Source organism: Bufo bufo, chromosome 4, assembly GCF_905171765.1.
Source record: "Bufo bufo chromosome 4, aBufBuf1.1, whole genome shotgun sequence".
In the NCBI taxonomy this organism is placed as follows: domain Eukaryota; kingdom Metazoa; phylum Chordata; class Amphibia; order Anura; family Bufonidae; genus Bufo; species Bufo bufo.
This window is the reverse complement of record NC_053392.1, coordinates 563166182-563189355: the sequence shown is the minus strand read 5'-3', so window position 1 is coordinate 563189355 and position 23174 is coordinate 563166182. Positions and strand designations below refer to the sequence as shown.

The 23174-nt window shown below is 43.6% G+C and overlaps 1 protein-coding gene across 3 annotated transcripts in view; it reads right to left on the bottom strand.

Annotated features, from left to right (window-relative positions):
• Positions 1 to 5916: 5916 nt before the first annotated feature.
• FSHR (follicle stimulating hormone receptor) overlaps positions 5917 to 23174 on the bottom strand; it is a 473968-nt gene continuing 456710 nt past the window's right edge. For all 3 annotated transcript variants that reach the window (XM_040430295.1, XM_040430296.1, XM_040430297.1), the window contains 2 exons: positions 15741 to 15929; positions 5917 to 8298 (listed from right to left, as the gene is read on the bottom strand). In XM_040430295.1, the coding sequence (XP_040286229.1) occupies positions 7086 to 8298; positions 15741 to 15929 (1402 nt within the window). In that variant the 3' untranslated portion in view covers positions 5917 to 7085. The remainder of the gene's footprint in view (positions 8299 to 15740; positions 15930 to 23174) is intronic.

Here is a 23174-nt window from a genome sequence, read left to right as displayed (position 1 = left end):
ATAGACATCTATATAGGGTATCCAACCATTGATATAGTCATAGAGGTAGGTGTGCCAAGGGCAGTACTTGGGAGTATCGGAAAATCTATCCTGTCCCTTTACTCGCCCTGTATAAAGCCTCAGCCCAGGGACGTCCCCTGATGGTGGGGGCTCCCTGTCCTCGAACCTAGACTGGCTGCCCTAAGTACACCCTCCTCTTAATAACCGATATCCAAGTACCCTATAAACAAGACAGACAGAATCTGTGTCACAGGTATACGGTATCACCTGTATTGACAACAGCCCATGTAGATGAAAAACAACAAGAATACAGATGGTGCGAAGGTGTATGTCTCACCTATAGCACCATACAGAAGCCTCTAATGGGGCGCCAAGATATCAAAAGGCTCCCTCGGCTTACTGAGACAAGGGTGAAGTCTTCTCTTGATTGTTGACTTTGACACACATACACCTACCTCCTGGAGAGTGTTCTTGATCTAGCCAACTGTTGTGAAGGGTGTTTTCTTCACCAGGAAAATAATTCTTCAGTCAACCACCACAGTTGTTTTCCGTGGTCTTCCGGGTCTTTTGGTGTTGCTGAGATCATCGGTGCATTCCTTCTTTTTAGGAATGTTCCAAACAGTTGTTTTGGCCACGCCTAATGTTTTTGCTATCTCTCTGTTGAGTTTGTTTTGTTTTTTCAGCCTAATGATGGCTTGCTTCACTGATAGTGACAGCTCTTTGGATCTCATCTTGAGAGTTGACAGCAACAGAATCCAAATGAAAATAGCACACTTGAAATGAACTCTGGACCTTTTATCTGCTCATTGTAATTGGGATAATTAGGGAATAACACACACCTGGCCATGGAACAGCTGAGAAGCCAATTGTCCCATTACTTTTGGTTCCTTAACAAGTGGTAGGCACATATGCAAACTGTTGTAATTCCTACACCGTTCACCTGATTTGGATGTAAATACCCTCAAATTAAAGCTGACAGTCTGCAGTTAAAGCACATCTTGCTTGTTTCATTTCAAATCCATTGTGGTGGTGTATAGAGTTAAAAATGTTAGAATTGTGTCGATGTCCCAATATTTATGGACCTGACTGTATTTATATATCTCAGACAACCCCTTTAAAGATGAAAGAATAATGACTTGGCCCCTTCCTCGCTTGACCTTAACCTTCTTAAACAGGAGATTTACAGTGAAGGAAAATAGTCCACCTCTGTGAACATTGTCTGATAGTCTGTGGCTGCTGCAGCACAAAAAGTTGATTGTCAACAGATTAAGAAACTGACAGACTCCATAGATGGAAGGCTTGTGACTGGTGGTTATACTGGTCACTGATTTTTATTTGTTTTTAAATGTCAAAAATGTTTATTTGTAAATTTTGAGTTGTTTGTTTATTATTCTCACTGATGAAAATAAACATAATAATTCTGCACACAAATAGTTGGACAATGATTATGCACACATGACTATTCTCCTAAAATATCCAAAACTTCACTTTTACTTTCCTAAATATTCAGGTTTGAGGTTTATTTATGTTTTGGATTGACCGACAGCACTGTAGTTGTGCAATAATAAAATCAACCCTCAAAAATACAACTTGCCTAATGATTGTGCACATTGGGGTTCATTTATCAAGACTGGAGATTTACATACCAGTCTTAATTGTTTCTGTACTGCGTCTACAAAACGTTGTCCCTTCTCCCAGCAGGCCATGCGACAGGCTTAAATCTACACCAGCTTCCTTGCAGGCATAAATTTAAGCCATTTTCTACATCAAAAACTGGGGAAGTAAATTATGAATCAGACGGGCTTGCCCTCTTCCCTCTCAACCTGTCAGAAAACTGCTGTGAGCGGAGAAAAGTTGCAGATTTTGTCGCAAAATGCTGTGCGACAAAAACTGGGACTGATATACGACACCCTGTATATGAGTTCATAAATGAGCCCCATAGTGTACAAGGATGGACTAGATGGACCTGATTATTTTCTTCTGCTGTCATTCTTCTATATTTCTATGAATGGCCATTAGATAATGCTGTATTTCCCAAGCATGACTGTTTAGTGTAATCTTGTGTGGTTTTGCTTAAAATTAATGAATAAGCATTGATACCAGACATAATCCTGCCAAGTTGTGATAAACCCAGAATAATTAAAAAGTGCTTTTAGGTATTTTGTGAAAAAAATATCAGGAAATGAGAAAATGACTTATGTCAGTAGTTATCAAGCTGTGAGACTTTCATTGTAACATGAAGTATTATGTCGAAAAGGACATATCATATATCTTTGTAGACAGATAAGAGGAATATGTGAAATTAATGACATATTACGTCATTACAATAGCAAATATGGAAACATAGTGGAAGTACAGTCGTGGCCAAAAGTTTTGAGAATGACACAAATATTAGTTTTCACAAAGTTTGCTGCTAAACTGCTTTTAGATCTTTGTTTCAGTTGTTTCTGTGATGTAGTGAAATATAATTACACGCACTTCATACGTTTCAAAGGCTTTTATCGACAATTACATGACATTTATGCAAAGAGTCAGTATTTGCAGTGTTGGCCCTTCTTTTTCAGGACCTCTGCAATTCGACTGGACATGCTCTCAATCAACTTCTGGGCCAATTCCTGACTGATAGCAACCCATTCATTCATAATCACTTCTTGGAGTTTGTCAGAATTAGTGGGTTTTTGTTTGTCCACCCGCCTCTTGAGGATTGACCACAAGTTCTAAATGGGATTAAGATCTGGAGAGTTTCAAGGCCATGGACCCAAAATGTCAAAGTTTTGGTCCCCGAGCCACTTAGTTATCACTTTTGCCTTATGGCACGGTGCTCCATCGTGCTGGAAAATGCATTGTTCTTCACCAAAATGTTGTTGGATTGTTGGAAGAAGTTGCTGTTGGAGGGTGTTTTGGTACCATTCTTTATTCATGGCTGTGTTTTTGGGCAAAATTGTGAGTGAGCCCACTCCCTTGGATGAGAAGCAACCCCACACATGAATGGTCTCAGGATGCTTTACTGTTGGCATGACACAGGACTGATGGTAGCGCTCACCTTTTCTTCTCCGGACAAGCCTTTTTCCAGATGCCCCAAACAATCGGAAAGAGACTTCATCGGAGAACATGACTTTGCCCCAGTCCTCAGCAGTCCATTCACCATACTTTCTGCAGAAGATCAATCTGTCCCTGATGTTTTTTTTGGAGAGAAGTGGCTTCTTTGCTGCCCTTCTTGACACCAGGCCATCTTCCAAAAGTCTTTGCCTCACTGTGCGTGCAGATGCGCTCACATCTGCCTGCTGCCATTCCTGAGCAAGCTCTGCACTGGTGGAACTCCGTTCCCGCAGCTGAATCCTCTTTAGGAGACGATCCTGGCGCTTGCTGGACTTTCTTGGACGTCCTGAAGCCTTCTTAACAAGAATTGAACCTCTTTCCTTGAAGTTCTTGATGATCCTATAAATTGTTGATTGAGGTGCAATCTTAGTAGCCACAATATCCTTGCCTGTGAAGCCATTTTTATGCAACGCAATGATGGCTGCACGCAATTCTTTGCAGGTCACCATGGTTAACAATGGAAGAACAATTATTTCAAGCATCACCCTCCTTTTAACATGTCAAGTCTGCCATTTTAACCCAATCAGCCTGACATAATGATCTCCAGCCTTGTGCTCGTCAACATTCTCACCTGAGTTAACAAGACGATTACTGAAATGATCTCAGCAGGTCCTTTAATGACAGCAATGAAATGCAGTGGAAAGGTTTTTTTGGGATTAAGTTAATTTTCATGGCAAAGAAGGACTATGCAATTCATCTGATCACTCTTCATAACATTCTGAAGTATATGCAAATTGCTATTTCCAATATTTATGTAATTCTCAAAACTTTTGGCCACGACTGTATATTGCAAAAGAGAACGGGCCTGGTGCACTGGTGCACATAATGGATCTACTTTGTATAGATCTGGAATATACTGCCCATAGATTGCTAGGAGCATTGCTACTAGTGGTGATTGTTACCATACAAAGGCAATATATGGCAGTATACGCACAAAGCATTGTTGTGTGCAGAAGCCAACACAGTAGACCTTGAGGAGACAAGGAGAGCTCAGATTACTTGAATACTTGGTAAAATTATTTTAAAGAGGACATGTAACCTCTCCTGACATGTCTTTTTCAGTGACTGCATGAATCCTTCTGTAATAAAAATTCTGGAGCATCTATTCTTATGACTCTTTGATGTGCCATTCCTTTATTATTCCTGCTAGAAGTGATGAATGAATTACTAGCTGTTTCCAATGAAGGTCCAGATGGGTATTACCAGTTGAGGGTGTGTCCTTGCACAGTCTGACACCCTCCAATCAGGCCTGCCAGTGTCAGTGCAGGGATAGAGCCGCAACTGGAAATACCCATCTGGACATTGATTCGTTCGATCTAACCTGGTTACTGACTCTCCTTACACCACACACTGGCCTTTGCATCATTTTCATGCCCTGTCCTGCACCCACATGGACGTTTAACATTATGGTCACCCCTAAACTACCATTAGACAGGATCCCTAGCTACAGTGAGTGCCCCGAGGAAATATAGGGAGCCCCGCTGCCCCTCTCTCACTGCATTGACCCCAAGTAGCGATGACCTGAAGGAGTAGACTGTGACACCTTATCATCAAGGCCACTACCACTCCTATCCTCTGCTTCGACTTCCCCAGGGGCTAGCTACACATACACCTAAATTTAACTTTCCAATGAGTCCCTCTGATGCTTCAGAAGAGTCAAGTCAGTTCAATGTATCTTAAAATAAAATGACATTTATTAGCTAATAATCATTTACAGACAGTGGCAATGACATTTCAATAGTTAAATGACTAGGGAGCAATCTGACCGATCCATTATTAAAGGTTAATTAGCACTTTGCATACAGATAGTGGGGGAGTGCACAATGTAATCACAACACAGTTTAGGAAATATTGCTTTGTGTATGACTTGTTTGTCTATTCAAAATCAACTAATATATACAGTGTGACAGGGTCGATTTCAATTTCCTTTAGCATGTAACATAAAAAATAGTAGATCCATGGAAAACAATAAAAGTAGATCCAGGAGCGCTTCTTTTCTATAAAAACAGTATAGCAAGCAATTTTATTTTAGAGATCTAGTTGTTAACTGAGGAATTGAAATGTAACATCACTTTAAAGGGCTTCTGTCACCCCACTAAAGTCATTTTTTTTTTTTGGGCTAGTTAAATTACTTATAATGCGATATATGAAAATATAATGGTCTTACTTACTTTGATCCAGCAGTTTCTTCTAAAAACGACGTTTTATAATATGTAAATTAGGTCTCTACCAGCAAGTAGGGCGGCTACTTGCTGGTAGCAGCTGCAGAAAACCGCCCCCTCGTCGTGTTGATTGACAGGGCCAGCCGGGATCTCCTCCTCCGGCCAGCCCTGTCGGCATTTCAAAAATCGCGCGCCTGTGTTCATTCGGCGCAGGCGCTCTGAGATGAGGAGGCTCGCCTCCTCAGCACTCCCTCAGTGCGCCTGCGCCGATGACGTCTTCTATTTCGGTGATGTCATCGGCGCAGGCACACTGAGGGAGTTCTGAAGAGGCGAGCCTCCTCATCTCAGAGCGCCTGCGCCGAATGAACACAGGCGCGCGATTTTTGAAATGCCGACAGGGCTGGCCGGAGGAGGAGATCCCGGCTGGCCCTGTCAATCAACACAACGAGGGGGCGGTTTTCTGCAGCTGCTACCAGCAAGTAGCCGCCCTACTTGCTGGTAGAGACCTAATTTACATATTATAAAACTTCGTTTTTAGAAGAAACTGCTGAATCAAAGTAAGTAAGACCATTATATTTTCATATATCGCATTATAAGTAATTTAACTAGCCCAAAAAAAAATAATTACTTTAGTGGGGTGACAGAAGCCCTTTAAGGGAACACATTCGTTTAGGGGTCTGACATTCCTCTGTTATTCCTGTTATGACTGTACTCTTGGAATTATACCTGCAATTTGCACTGCAGCATGCAGGTCCAACTGACTATGATTGGCAAAATCAGGTGCAAGTGTGTTGGGTGTCTTAACTTGTTAGCCCTCCATAGCAAGGTCTGAATAGCTGTAAACGCAAGTTAAATTACAGTTACAGATAACGAAGGTATAGTTGAAATTATATATAAATCTACATTGCATTAGCGTTGCTTTCATATAGTAGAAGTAGCTGAGAGATTTCCTTTAAAGGGCTTGTCTGGGATTTTGATTCTGATGGCCTCTCTTCTGGATAGGTCATCAGCATCTGATTGGTGGGGACTCCCAGCACTGCTGATGATCAGCTGTTTGAAGAGAGACCATAAAGCTTTAGTGAGCTCTGCAGCTTCTTCATAGGCTAGTTCATCAGTCACATGGCCTAGGCACAGCTCAGTCCTATTCTAATGAATTGGCCTGTGCTGCAATATGAAGCACAGCTGCTATACAATGTATGATGCTGTGCTTGGTAAGCTGTGAGGAGGCCGCATTGCTCACAGGAGTGCCATGGTCTTTTCAAACAGCTGATTAGCACGGGTGGTCTACCAATCAGATATTAATGACCATCAATATCAAAATCAATACCAAGAAACCTCTTTAAATATTTGGTGCCATATGGTGCTTTTATCAGGAAGTGTCATAAGGAGGTGTTCTACTTTGGAAGGAATGCTCCTAGAGGACATCTCCGTTATACGGTGTCTGTTGGGACACAGCACAATTAGTTAGGAGAAAAGACCTCAGGGTCCGTCCTTTCAAATTCAAAGGAACACGGAAAGTACAGAAAGGCTCTCATATTTCAATGGTTGTTTATTATAGCACAGACAACTCCATAAAGCTCCCACAGTTTATACAAAGCCATATGATTATAGGCACTAAACAATAGTAAGTTGGCCATATTGAGGTTCAATTACACATAAATACACTCTTTTCTATACCAGAAATCCTTATATATGAGTACACTAGATGACGTGAAAACTTTAAGAACCAGAATAAAAGCCTCCAGCAGCCTCCAGATCCAGATGTTCTAGTCCCTTGTTTCACAAGTCTGTCTGTAAAAACTTCAGGTTATAAAGGACACCATTTCAGCTTTGGTTATTGAGTGTGACTAATGTGTAGACGGATCCTGTGCTGTTTTTCTGCCCAGGAATATAATGTCCATTTCTTGAGTTAAGGTTGGAAGATGATGTTTCTGTTCTAAAAATATAAGCCTGTGATTTACAGAAGCCAAGTTTACTCATTAAAGTATAGAAGTCTTTCCGAAAAGCTTTTGTGAAGAAGGCATACAAAAATGGATTAGCGCATGAATTGATAGGGTAAAAAAGAACTAAAAGTATCTTGGAGTTGGAGACAGTTATTAGAGGGACCTTAAGTGACGCGGAAATGGCGAAAAAGGAAATGGGAGCCGTGCACAGAAAATTTGTAAATATTAGTATGGCCATACGTACTGCGGTCTTTGTATCAGAGTGTGAAGAGATGATATCGGGATTCCGTACAGTGATGTATATATGGGAGTAGCAGATACAAATAGCCACAAACGCCAATACATTAAGCACTAGTAAAAAGATAATGTATGCTTGTGACGGTAGAGTTTCAATGTCCATGGGTAAGCAAATACTAACCTTCATGTAACTACTAACTCCAATAATAGGGAGCAAAGCCACAACGAATGCAAATATCCAGCCAGAAATCATGATAATGAAAGCGTGCCGAAAGCGAACTTTGCGGTCCAACTGCATGGCATAGGTGATGGTGTGCCATCTTTCCAAGGTTATAGCTGTGAGTGTGTAAACTGAAAGTTCACTGGCAAACACTGTAAAAAATCCTGCTGCATGACATCCCGCTCCGGTCTGCCAGTCTATAGCATAATTATAATATTGACTTTTGGTTTTTATATCCACAGAAGCGATGAGCAACAGGTAAATTCCCATGCAGAAGTCTGCAAACGACAGATTGCACATCAAAAATTTAGGAACTGTAAATTTTGACTGACTGGTTAGCAAAATGATCAGCACTATCACATTTCCAGCGATGGCCAAAATGCTAATACACCATATGAGGATCCGGAGAAAGTTGTAGCCCATTATGTCTTCACATGGGTTGAATTCATCCGGCTTAGGATAACACACAACATTCTGCATGTCAACACAAAAATAGTAGTCAAAAGCGTTGTCACTGGGGTCAAAGCCTAGTCCATCACTCATATGGTAGTCCGGGTTCCCAGATGTCATTTCCGTAGTCTTAAGTTCCCCATGAAAGAAATGATTACTTTTATTGCAGAATGGATGCAAACTGAAGCTGGAAAATGATAGAAGTGAAGTTAAATCGATATAGTAGAACGCCATGGCATATTTCACTAACAAACAGGTTAAAACTTTAAAGCATAAACTATTAGCTTCATCCAAGGGGTTATCTCATCTCTGACTTTGATGGCATATTGTTGGGATAGGCCATCAATGTCATATCCATCCGAGTCCCACCTCTGAAACCTGCACCTATTTCCAGAACAAGCCCCCAAAAGTGAAGCGTGCTCTCCATTCCCTGCTATGCGGGCACTCTTGGCTATTTTCCCAAAGTGGTTAATGAAGAGCACACCCTGCATGCATGGCCACCTCTCCATTTCCCCCTGCACTTGGATATTTTGGGAAATCCCATAGCGGTAAATAGAAGGTTGCAGTGCTCTCATGGCACGCTCTCCTTCACTTCAGGAGACCCGTTCTGGATATAGACGCGGGTCCCAAAGGTGGGCATATCCTAGTGATATGCCATAAAAGTCTCATGCATAACCCCTTTAACTTCAAATGGACTGGCACAGACACGGTCTATATGTGGTGCTATATGTTAAAATGTTTGGAAAAGTAAGGGTACTTTCACACTTGCGGCAGAGTGATCCGGCAAGCAGTTCCGTTGCCGGAACTGCCTGCCGGATCCGGCGATCTGCATGCAAACGGACAGCATTTGTAGACGGATCCGGAAGAGGATCCGTCTCACAAATGCATTGCAAGAACGGATCCGTCTGTCCGTTTGTTTAAATTTTCTTTTCAAATTTTTAAAGGTCTGCGCATGCGCAGACCAGAAGGACGGCTCCGGCACTAATACATTTTAATGTAAATTAATGCCGGATCCGGACGGAATTTTTGACGGAGATAAAACCGCAGCATGCTGCTGTATTATCTCCGTCCTGAAAAGTCAAAAAGACTGAACTGTAGACATCCTGATGCATCCTGAACGGATTTGTCTCCATTCAGAATGCATGGGAATAATACTGATCAGTTCTTATCCGGTATTGAGCCCCTAGGTTGGAACTCAGTGCCGGAATAGAATAACGCTAGTGTGAAAGTACCCTAAAGGTGGAAGGTAATAGTAATTAGGAATGCAGTCCCACTCAGTCCCTGTTGACAACTTATGAAGAAATGACAATAACCCTATAGAATGAAAAATACTCCATATAATAAAAATATATATGGAGTATATATTATATGGAGTATTTTTAATTCTATGGGGTTATTGGCATTTCTTCATAAGTTTTCAGTCTAGTTAGGCTAGACCCCTTTTTCAATATATGGTTATTTAGGTGTTATTTGTACACTCAGTCCCTGTTGCCAGTGGAGCCCTAAGGGCCCTAGGCCACATGTAGCCACAAAAACTTAGAGAGATGTGAGATATGGAGACACTTGCCTACCGTACCCATACTTGGTTGTTGCATATCTCAAATAGGCCTCCTGCACACAGCCATCTCTATATTTTGTACACTGCATGTGCATGCCTTTTTCTCACTCCCAAGAAACGCCTATTCTCCTCCACATTGCATACAAGAACCGAGCATGTTCTATAATTTGTGAAAAGCAACACAGATCCACAAAACTAGAGAGGTGTGAATGAGGCTTTAGAGTAGAGATATATAGTATAATATATAAAGCTACCACCTCCCCGCTGAAAACTGGGGGAAGTAGGTCACTAAATGTAATGTGTAATCCTCAGGTAGAGTCAAGGTGCATCTGAGGACCTAAGTATGTGCCAGGTTGACCACCGCTAGATTACAATATCAAACTTACCTGCAAATGAAATAAAAAATAAATAAAAAAAGAAGTCCATTAAATCTTAGTAATAAATGTAATATATCAGCATTCTAATATAAGATGCATTGCTTGGATATTATAAAATAACACTGATTTCCCTTACTGCCTGCAGTTCTGGGGGATTTCTAGCATTCCTGTACCTTGCAGTACACTATATTTGATCCATTTTACTCTCCTGGATGTATTAGTGCCAATACATGCTGTGAAATCTACATAATTATCCATTATTGTTGCATATTTTAGTCCTGCAAATGAAAAACCCTCATTATCCCGCAAAATTGTGATTATAATTGACATGTAGGACTATGTTTAATGTTCTGTGTTTCCAGCAGGTTTACTTGGTTGCATCAGACGACGGGAAGCGTGCCATCTCTGACTATTATTAAACTGCTGGCCTTACATCTAAAGAGATTCTACTAGACCCTCTGTGACCTGGAACAGCAAGATCTGGGTAGTTCTTCTAGCAAGCAGTATGGACACAAAACATCACTGTGGTCATTTCCATTTATCTTCCAGTTTAAGAGACCACACGTTACATTTAATTGAAGGGTTATATAGATTCTCCTGCCATGTACTCTACTTAAAGACTAGAGATGTCAACTGCAAAAAATGCCCCCCGTTGGCATTGTTGAGCACATTTCCTATAACGGAGCATTTCATTTTTCATTGTCTTAAATGTAGAAAATATGGCTCTGAAATCAAAACATTTTCTCATGTTCTACTATTATTCCTCCTCAAAATGTATGAAAAATTGACACCACAGGGTTCCCATTGCTGTTGATAATGGACCTGTCCATAGACGAATACTCTCCGACCAATAAAGACAATGTTAAGCCGAGTTCACACAAACGTGTGTGACCCGTGCCTGTGCTGCGGCCCGCAAATAGCGGGCCGCAATGCTTGATCGCTGGCCGTAGGTCAGCCGCATCGGATCGCGGACCCATTCTCTTTAATGGGTCCGCGATCCAGCCGTTCCGCAAAAAGATAGGACTTGTTCTATCTTTTAGCGGAACGGAAGTACAGGACTTAACCCCACGGAGGCACTCCGTAGTGCTTCCGAGGGGTCCCGTCCCGTGCGGCCGTTCCGCGATTCCGGATTTGCGGACCCATTGAAGTGAATGGGTCCGCATCCGTGATGCGGAATTCACACGGAACTGTGGCCGTGTATTGCGGCCCGCGATTTGCGGGTCGCAATACGGCCACAGATCACACACGTTCGTGTCAACTCGGCCTTAGAGTGTGTAGGGACATATTGATATCACTCAGTGGGTAATTTATTCATATATTTCCAAGAGGGATGACACAAGGATTGCACAATGTAGAGTTCAATGACAGATAACAGCATTGGAAAATTCTTTTTTTATGAGCTATATGGTGTCACGGGAGCCAGGAAACCAGACCACATGCAAACGCTGGTAAAATAAGTTCTTTATTTAAAGGAACATAAATAAAACATTCATCAGGGACAGCGAGCTTAGGAAGAAGCCGGTCAAGTCCAATGTAGGTAGTCGTCCAAGCCGGAATCAGGTCCAAAGCGGGTAGTCGTCCAAGCCGGGGTCAGGTCCAAAGCGGGTACGTCCGATGCAGGGTAAAGAGCCAGAGGAAACACAGGCACACACAAGGAGCTAGGATAGTCAGAGATTCACCTTGGAGCACAAACGCAAGGGCAATGAACATGAAGCCTGAGCAGACTGATATAGTCAAGTGTTGCCACATCATCACTGTGCGACGCCCAGGCAGCAGGCAAGTGATGATGCGCTCAGAGGTTATAAGAGACTGCAGTCTGCACATGTTTAAAATGGCAGCCAACATGAGGACAAGGTAAGACCTGGACCTAAGGACACCCAGATGAACACTAGATAAGTTGACACTAGAGTGACAGCCATATCACTTCGCCATATACAGTATGTGCACCATATGTTATATTTGAAAGTGTCTTGTGACCTGCAAAAATGCTGTGAGCCGCTGCCTTTATGATCCTGAGCAAAAAACAGCTCCCGCTCTGGAAGACATGACTAGTGCTGAGCAAATTGAAGTATCCGAAGTGGACTTGGATCTGAATTTCAGGTAAAATTTGATTAGCTGCAAAGCCGAGTTTCCTCGTGCTTCATGGTAATGAATCAATTTTCCCTGAAATGGCGGTAAAAAAAAATCCTTAATTATTAATTTTTTTCGGCTGCTTTGTCGAATTTCACAAAGAAATTCGCTTCATGATGAATTACATTGTCACGAAGCGCATGTCTTTGTAAGTAGCAGGCACAATGATGGGGAATAGTGATTTCCCCCCTGTTGATCGCAACATCTGAGAATAATAGTGAGGGCTTTCAGGGGTTAATCCATTGAAAAAAAAAATAACCTTATCCATTTGCGCACAAAATCTCATGTATGATGTCACCACCCTGGCCAGTGTGATGACATCATCATGCACTGTACAAGATTTTGCGTGGGATCTTTAATCAAGATGGCTGCAGAGGCCTCTTTGCACTTAAATGGATATGGTGAGTATTATACGGTGAGTCCTCCTCATTGCGCCCGCTACTTACAAAGAAATGCGCCTCATGACAATGTAGTCCGTCGTGAAGTCGATTTATTTGTGAAGTCGACTTCATTGCTCATGACTAAACATGACCATTAGCTACATGGTCAAGCATTGACGTTCACAGATGCCATGTAATACTACAAGACTAAAGCCAATGTAGCTTCTCCTGCTGACCCAAAGGTGATTTCTGGGAGCTAGAGAAGCTGAATAAGCAGTGATCCTCTGATTCCTCATTCTGAGATGGGTTGTCCAGCAGTAGCAATCCATTTAAAACCATTGTATTAGGGTATTTTCACACTTGCGGCAGAGGATTCCGTCAGGCAGTACCGTCGCCGGAACCATGGCCGGTGCAAAGATTTTTGCCAACACAAGCGAAGCTACATTTTGGTCCCCCCCTCGCAGCTCACCTGGCCCTGGTCCCATCTGCAGCATCTGGCTTCTCCTTTGTGTGGTCCTGGTATCTTCTCTCTGCTTCAGAAAATCGCTGGTTTGAGGACCGTATTTTTCGCTCTCTAAGACGCACAGGCCCATAAGACACAAGTAGGTTTTAGGAGGAGGATAATAAGAAAAAAAATATTTTCCATTGCACCTCAGGTCAGACCAGCAATCAGACCCCCAATGTTAATCAGACCTCAGATCAGACCCCCAATGCCTCAGATCAGCCCCCCATGTCAGCCATCATCCTCCCCCACGTCAGCCATCATCCTCCCCCCATGTCAGCCATCAGTGCATATAAAATAAAATAAAATAACTTACCTCTCCTGCTCCTGGACCCCGCTCCTCACCACCAGCGCTCTCTCTCTTCTTCCTGGTTCTCGGCTGTCAGCTATGAAGGCAGCGTACAGTGAGGTCACATGGTGCGCAGCCCTGCACAGCAGACAGCCGAGCGGAGGACCAGGAAGCGGTGAGTACAGATCCTTCACCGCTTCCCGATCCTCCGGTACTAATGAAGTGCTTCCAAAATGGAAGCGCTTCATTTGTATTCACCCCATAAGACCCAGGGGCAAAAAATACAGGGTATTTATAAAAAAAGGTTTCATTTTTCCGCCTCCCCCATCTTTGCGCCCTAAGGCAGCCGCTTGGTCTGCCTTATTATAGCGCCGGGCCTGGCCGGAACTGCCTGCCGGATGCAGCAAAATGTATGCAAACTGATGGCACTTGTCAGACGGATCCGGATGCAGATCCGTCTGACAAATGCATTGAAATGCCGGATCCGTCTCTCCGGTGTCATCTGGAAAAACGGATCCGGTATAAATGATTTTTGCATTTTATTCAGTCTGCGCATGCGCAGACCGGAAAGCCGGGTCTGTTTTGCCGAGACACTTAATGCCAGATACACCTCAATGTATATTAATGCCGGATCCGGCATTCCGGCAAGTGTTCAGTCTTTTTGGACGGAGAGCAGTATTTTCTCCATCCTGAAATGGCAAAAAGACTGAACTGAAGACATCCTGATGCATCCTGAACGGATTGCTCTCCATTCAGAATGCATTAGGATAAAACTGATCAGTTCTTTTCCGCTATTGAGCCCCTAGGACAGGAGTCAATGCCGGAAAAGAATAACGCTAGTGTGAAAGTACCTATAGCAGGGAACTAATTCAAAACCCCCAAATTCCCTTGTAACTAAAACTGAAATCTAAAGATACTCGACAGCAGCAAAAATTGTTTTATTCTTCTGTGAATATGAATTATACCTGAGAAGACGTAAACGATCAGGTTTTTTTAATAAATGTATATTATAGTGGCAACATCTCTTTTATTTTTTAAACTGAACCTCAATATCTGTGGGGAGTTCATAAAGCTAAACAACAAATATAATGGTTTTCAGTACTTGATTAGTCATTTCTCAATCTCTTAAGAAAGTCATTTCTTAATTTCCTTTTATACTAGGCTAGTTTCACACTGCCGTTACAGCCTTCCGGCAGGCTGTTCCCGCATAGGATGACGGGAATTGGCAAGACAAAAAAAAGCTGCAAGTAGCAGTATTTGTCCTGCTGATTCTCAAAATATTTGCCGGATTGCAGCCGGATTTCTGTCTGCATTTTTACACTCTCGTTACAGCCTTCTAGCAGGCTGTTCCCGCATAGGATGACTGGAATTGGCCAGACAAAGAACGCATTGCGTATGGGTATTTGTCCGGCCGATTCTGGTGAACAGCCTGCCGGATCTGTAAGCACTAGTGTGAAACTACCCTTAAAGAGATTTTCTGGGACTAAAATAATGACGATGTAGCCTCTGGATAGTTAATCAATATCAGTTTGTGGGAGTCCAACACCCGGCACCCCACCGATCAATTGTTTTGGGCAGCTAGCACACAAAGCTGGAAGCAGAAGACTCCGTCCACACTGTGCAGTGGGCATGTCTACTTACCGCTGCTCCCCTCCCATTCAAGTTAATGGGAGCTGAGCTGCAGTACTCCAGCTCCATATATTACACAGTGGATGAAGTCTTCTGTGCACTGGTTGTGGGGGTGTTGGGTATCAGTCACCCACCAATCTGATAATGATGACCTATCCGGTGGATAGATCATTAATTTTTAAATCTCGGAAAACCTCTTTAAAATGTACAAATATTAGCACCTATTTAGCCATGAAAATAATATGTAGGCAAAGATAAAATATCACAGATTCTATAACATATCCCAATATTTTTCAATGACAGACGGCTGGCAAAATCGACAGCCTCCTCCAGCACATACAGTAGTTTGTCTTTGTAATGTGGTGAATGGCAGATTCTTCGGGTTATATCTTTAGCATGTTGAGCCAAGACACTGAAAAATGACGTGAAAGCTCCAACGACATAACTCACGAGACCTCAGGTGAACGCGGTTTCTATTTCACACACAATTTATTTTAATTGCCTTTTCCTAGGCCCATACATTCACAATCAATACCTTTCCTGAATCCTGTATGTCACATTATGAGGTTAATAACATGGGAGACGTACGTTCTCATTTAAATGCCTGGGTACAAGCAGTTCCATTTCTGTACAATAGGTTAGTGCTTCCACTGCCTTGGCACTTAGGGTTTTAAGGAACACAGTGTAAAATCAACAGTCTCACTGTGTTCTCAGCCAGTGTTACAAAATATCCCGTTCAATGGTCACTTTCAAAGAAGCCTTACCTTTTTTGTTTTTTCCAGTTTTCGAAAGCACAGCAGTGGCTTGGGTAGGTCAGATTCGCTTCAATCAGATCAGAAAACATTTCCAAAGGTGGGAGCTTCTTCAGGTTGTAGGCGTGATTTGCTATCAGTTTCTTAACTGCGTCCAAACCATGCTGAGGTAATGAGCTGACCTGGGTTTTTGAGATGTCCCTTCAACAAGAAAGACAATTTATAAATAGAAGTTCCTTTTACAGTATTTGCAACAATGTATCATCTAGACAGAATTCAGTTTATTGAAGGCTAGGGATGTTGCAATTTGTAGCCAAGTGTATCAGAATGACACACTTTGTAAATTGTTTGTCAAGGAGCGGTGACTGTCCTGTTAGCCATTGCTATATCTGTACTAATTAACCAGTTCTGGACCAGCCATAGGCTATAAACGGGCTGCATTTATCTGTGCAGGAGATAGCAGCCTGTTGTCAGTAAAATGCTGGGTTCCCCATATATATAACTGACCCAGACTTTCCCATATTTGTGTCTACAGATTAGGAAGCAGCCATGAAAGCCATGACATTGTCTCCTGCTGGTTCTTAACCAGGAGCAGATTAAAAGGGTTGTCTAACCTCACACATTGGGGGCGTATAGCTAAGATATGCCTCCAATGTCTGATAGGTGCAGGTCCCACCTTAGAGTGATATGCCCCCAATGTCTGAGATAAGACAACCCCCTTTAAGTGGTCAAAGAGCCCCAGGCTGTTGGCTAGGCTTGGGCCCCATTCATTCTTTATTGCCTGCCATGCCAATGTGCAGTATACACAGATGCATACACACATACATTTATATATACACAGAAACATACACATATACATTTATATATACACAGATATATACACATATACATTTATATATACACACAGATGAATACACATATACATTTATATATACACACAGATGAATACACATATACATTTATATATATATATATATATATATACACATATACATTCATATATACACAGATACATACAGAGGTGAGGCCAGGTGCGGTAGCCACTTGGGGATAAAGCAATCCTCAGTGTGTGAGAGGAGGAGTTAGGCCCCAGGGAACAGACCTGCAGAGGGCCTGCGTGTTCCTAGCCAGGAGGGTTGGGCGGCCACAAGGCTGAGGAAGCTTGAGTTTGGGGGGACCCAGCGACGCCTGAAGACTTCTGGACCATGTCTCCCAAGGTATCTCACTGCTTCCACCAGGAGGACTGGTGGGTTGCACTGGTCACAGCTAGGAGGCTGTCGGACCGAAGCCGAATACCGAAATGTGAACACTGACCTAGAGGTGAGTTAGGCAGACCTCTGTATAGTGAGTGCCTAGCCGGGCAAGCTTTTGTTGTTTTGTGTTGATGTAACACGTTGTGAGGTGAAGCTGCCACTTTATGGTGCCGAGTGATGCCAAACTTGGAAGTGTGATGTGCTGTCTGACAAATAAAACACTGTTTGAACTTGAAAACCCCCTGTTTGATGAGAAGTCTGTCATTGCCGACCCTGAGAGAGAGCGATCCCTTACAATATACACAGATGCATACACATATGCATTTATATATACACATATACATACACATACACTTATATATACACATATACATACAAATACACTTATACACTCACCTAAAGAATTATTAGGAACACCTGTTCTATTTCTCATTAATGCAATTATCTAGTCAACCAATCACATGGCAGTTGCTTCGATGCATTTAGGGTTGTGGTCCTGGTCAAGACAATCTCCTGAACTCCAAACTGAATGTCAGAATGGGAAAGAAAGGTGATTTAAGCAATTTTTAGCGTGGCATGGTTGTTGGTGCCAGACGGACCGGTCGGAGTATTTCACAATCTGCTCAGTTACTGGGATTTTCCCGCACAACCATTTCTAGGGTTTACAAAGAATGGTGTGAAAAGGGAAAAACATCCAGTATGCGGCAGTCCTGTGGGCAAAAATGCCTTGTGGATGCTAGAGGTCAGAGGAGAATGGGCCGACTGATTCAAGCTGATAGAAGAGCAACGTTGACTGAAATAACCACTCGTTACAACCGAGGTATGCAGCAAAGCATTTGTGAAGCCACAACACGCACAACCTTGAGGCGGATGGGCCACAACAGCAAAAGACCCCACCGGGTACCACTCATCTCCACTACAAATAGGAAAAAGAGGCTACAATTTGCACAAGCTCACCAAAATTGGACTGTTGAAGACTGGAAAAATGTTGCCTGGTCTGATGAGTCTCGATTTCTGTTGAGACATTCAAATGGTAGAGTCCGAATTTGGCGTAAACAGAATGAGAACATGTATCCATCCTCTGATGGCTACTTCCAGCAGGATAATGCACCATGTCACAAAGCTCGAATCATTTCAAATTGGTTTCTTGAACATGACAATGAGTTCACTGTACTAAAATGGCCCCCACAGTCACCAGATCTCAAACCAATAGAGCATCTTTGGGATGTGGTGGAACGAGAGCTTCGTGCCCTGGATGTGCATCCCTCAAATCTCCATCAACTGCAAGATGCTATCCTATCAATATGGGCCAACATTTCTAAAGAATGCTATCAGCACCTTGTTGAATCAATGCCACGTAGAATTAAGGCAGTTCTGAAGGCAAAAGGGGATCCAACACCGTATTAGTATGGTGTTCCTAATAATTCTTTAGGTGAGTGCATATATACACATATACATTCATATGTACACAGATACATACAGAGGTGAGGCCAGGTGCGATAGCCACTTGGGGATAAAGCAATCCTCAGTGTGTGAGAGGAGGAGTTAGGCCCCAGGGAACAGACCTGCAGAGGGCCTGCGTGTTCCTAGCCAGGAGGGTTGGGCGGCCACAAGGCTGAGGAAGCTTGAGTTTGGGGGGACCCAGCGACGCCTGAAGACTCCTGGACCATGTCTTCCAAGGTATCTCACTGCTTCCACCAGGAGGACTGGTGGGTTGCACTGGTCCCAGCTAGGAGGCTGTCGGACCGAAGCCGAATACCGAAGTGTGAACACTGACCTAGAGGTGAGTTGGGCAGACCTCTGTATAGTGAGTGCCTAGCCGGGCAAGCTTTTGTTGTTTTGTGTTGATGTAACACGTTGTGAGGTGAAGCTGCCACTTTATGGTGCCGAGTGATGCCAAACTTGGAAGTGTGATGTGCTGTGCGACAAATAAAGCACTGTTTGAACTTGAAAACCACCTGTTTGATGAGAAGTCTGTCATTGCCGACCCTGAGAGAGAGTGATCCCTTACAATATACACAGATGCATACACATATGCATTTATATATACACATATACATACACATACACTTATATATACACAGATGCATACACATACAGTGGATATAAAAAGTCTACACACCCCTGTTAAAATGTCAGGTTTCTGTGATGTAAAAAAATTAGACAAAGATAAATCATTTCAGAAATGTGTCCTGTGACCCCCGGTATCGGCGATAGCGGCAAACCGCAGGTCAATTGAGACCTGCGGTTTGCTGCGTTTCCCGGTTATTCGAATCTCTGGTGACCCGATAACCCGGAATAGGATGGTGATCGGTGTTGTGATAATACACCTTCGCTTCTGATTGGCTGCAGGGCGGGCGAGAGGCTTAAGTTACTGCAGCTCTGCTCTCCTCCTTTCTGTGTCCGGGAGTGAGGAGAGAGGAGCCTGCGTCCGATCTGTGCCCAGCAACCCCAATCTCTGCCCACCAGCCCTCTTCAGACAGTCCACAGTGCCATCTGGCACTAAAAGGTACATAGGGACAGGTTAGGGAAAGATTAGTTTAGGCAGGGATATTCAGGGAAAGTTTAGGAAAAAATAAAAAAAAAGTTTAACTGTTGCATCAACCTGATCGGGTGTCTGGGGTCCACAGCACAGCTGTGTGACCCTAGACCCCCCCAGGGGTGCTGCAGCTTGCCCCTCCACCCCCCCACACACATTTTTGGGGACGCAAGCGTTTTCTTTTTTTTGCGTACGCTGATTGTGGCCTGCACTCTTAGCGTCCGGCCACTGTTAGCGCATCGCCATCCCCATCACTGATCAGCTTCGGACGGCTGATCAGCAAGTTTGAACCTTTTTTTTTTGCCTTTTTTTTCTGTTAGGTTTAGGGCAAAGTCCACGAACACCAGTGCCCCCACACACACACACACTAAATAAAGTTTTCCAAGCACGCACACACACTCCCCTATGGCCCGCCGGATGTTTTCGGCCGAGGAGGCATACGCCCAGCTTGCTTCCGACTCCAAGAGTCCCAGTGAGGACAAGGATGACTCCACTTTCCTCTTGTCATCCGCGTCCTCCTCATCATCTAGTGATGATGATGAGCCCCCAAGGCGGCGAAGACGCCACCAGGCGGAGCAAGGAGACCGCCATGCCAGGAACCCTGTGGCCAACACTAGTACGAGCAGCACTGGGGTTCGTACTAGTTTTCCGGCCCACCAGATAGGTCCACCTGAGCCCCCTACCGGTGAACTTGCATGGTGTACCCCAGAGGATTTTGAGCCTGTGATTCCTGATTTTGTTGGCCAACCAGGAATCTATATTCCCACAGTGGGCTTCACTGAATGTGACTATTTTAGTCATTTTTTCAGTGACCACGTTGTGAATCTGATGGTGGAGGAAACAAACTTGTACGCCCAACAGTTCACCCGGGCTCCTTTTTGGCTAAGGCCGGTGGCTGGACTCCGGTCAGTGCAGCCGAGATGAGGACGTTTTGGGGCCTCGTGCTGCACATGGGTCTAATAAAAAAAAACAGTGTCAGGCTGTACTGGAGTGGGGACGTCCTCTATTATGTGATCCTGCCTATGACCGCCTGTACAAAATTAGGCCGGTCATCGATCACTTTGGGGCCAAATTTTTGGAGGTCTATGTACCTGGAAGGGAGGTCGCGGTTGATGAGTCTCTCGTTGCTTTCAAGGGGAGACTCCTATTCTGCCAGTATGTTCCCTCTAAGCGGGTGAGGTATGGCGTGAAGCTGTACAAACTTTGTGAGAGTACCTCAGGGTACACTTACAAGTTTCGTGTGTACGAGGGGCGAGATTCCCATATTCAACCCCCAGAATGTCCCCCCACTCTGGGTGTTAGCGGGAAACTTGTTTGGGACCTTATGCGCCCACTGCTAGATAAGGGTTTCCACCTGTACGTGGATAACGTTTATACTAGTATCCCCTTGTTCTAGTCCCTCACCGCCAGATCCACGTCTGCTTGTGGGACCGTGCGGAAAATTCAACGCGGCCTCCCTACCCACCCCCTCCAGGTAGCTATCCCCAGGGGTGAGACCTGTGCCCTTACCAGTGGAAACCTGTTGCTGGTCAGATATAAGGACAAGAGGGATGTCCTTGTACTGTCCACAATTCACGGTAATGGCATCGCCCCTGTCCCTGTGCGAGGTACCACGGCAACTGTCCTCAAGCCCGATTGTATTGTCGACTACAATTGGTATATGGGAGGAGTTGATCTCTCTGATCAAGTCCTCAAGCCATATAATGCCATGTGCAAAACCCAGGCATGGTTAAAAAAAGTTGCGGTCTACTTGGTACAGGTTGCCTTGTACAACTCTTTTGTGCAGTCCCGGAGTGCTGGCAACACAGGGGAATTCCTCCAGTTCTATGAGGCAGTCCTCAAGGGCCTGATCTTTTCTGACCGGGAAAGAGCAGGCCAGAGTACCTCGGTAACTGGAGGCGCCCGGATCGTCCCTGGCCAACACTTTCCAGGTGTGGGACGAACCCAAAAAAGGTGCAGTGTGTGTCACAGGAGGGGGATATGGAAGGACACCACCACTCAGTGTGACATGTGCCCCGATCATCCGGGCCTCTGCATTATTGGTTGCTTCAGGGAGTACCACACTTCCAAGGAGTACTAAATTTATAATCCCCTTCCCCAATTTTAATTCCATTTAGCCACTGACAATCGAAATAAAACTATGGTTCTCAGACTTGAGACACCAAAAATGATATTTTGTAAAATGAAAATAAAAAAAAGTAGGCACATTAGGTATCTCCGCGTCCGTACAAATCTTCTCTATAAAAATACCCCAGGACCTAACCCCTCAGATGAACACGGTCAAAAAAATATCATAAAAACGTCACCTTACATCACAAAAAGTGTAATAGCAAGCGATTAAAAAGTCATATGCCCCCTAAAATAATGCCAATAAAACCGTCCTCTCATCCCGCCAAAAAATGAGCCCCTACCTAAGACAATCGGCTAAAAACTAAAAGAAAAACCTGACTATGGAGATACAAAAATGTTTTTTTTTTTAAAAAAAAGAATAATATAGTGTAAAACCTAAATAAATGTAAAAAAAGTAGACATATTAGGAATCACCATGTCCGTAAGAATCTGCTCTATAAAAATACCCCATTAACCTAACCCCTCAGATGAACACGGTAAAAAAATATAAATAAAAACTGCCAAAACAGCTATTTTTTGGCAAATTTTCAATTTTAATCCATTTTTTCCAGTAACAAAGCAAGGGTTAAAAGCCAAACAAAACATAATATTTATTACCCTGATTCTGCAGTTTACAGAAACACCCAATATGTGGTCGTAAACTGCTCTATGACCAAATGACAGGGTGTAGAAGGAAAGGAACGCCATATGGTTTCTGGAAGGTAGATTTTGATGGCCATTTTTTTTAGCACCATGTCCCATTTGAAGAACCCCTGATGCACCCCTAGAGTAGAAACTCCATAAAAGTGATCACATCTAAGAAACCACACCCCTCAAGGTATTCAAAACTAATTTTAAAAACTTTATTAACCCTTTAGGTGTTCCTCAACAGTTTATGGCAAATGGAGATGAAATTTCTGAATTTCTATTTTTGGTAACCTTGCCTCACAAAAATGTAATATAGAGCAACCTAAAATCATATGTACCCTAAAAATAGTCCCAACAAAACTGCCACCTTATCCCATAGTTTCCAAAATGGGGTCACTTTTATGGAGCTTCTACTTTAGGGTGCATCAAGGGGGCTTCAAATGGGACATGGTGTAAATAAACCAGTCTAGCAAAATCTGCCTTCCAAAAACCACACGGCACTCCTTTCCCTCTACACCCTACCGTGTGCCTGTACAGTAGTTTACAGCCACATATGGGGTGTTTCAAGGACGTCCCTCCATGACAGCACTATCTGGAGGATGTCCTATTGGGTCTCTGTAGGGACAGGAAGCGTGAGAGGTTAAAAGGCCCCTCCCCACCCCTCATACCAGTGTTCTTCCTGTCCCTATCGAGATAGGAGCCGAGAGGTATCCCTGCTCAAACAGCGGGGAGGAACACGTGGACGGGCCGAGGCTGGTCGGGGGGTTTATGCCTCTCCTCTTCAGCCTCATGTGTGGCCTAAAGCTAGCACCCCTCTGGGAAGGGGTCCTCTAGCACCCTCCCGATACCTGTAAGAAGTGAGCCACGGTATTGGAGACGCTGACGCCGCTTCTCCTG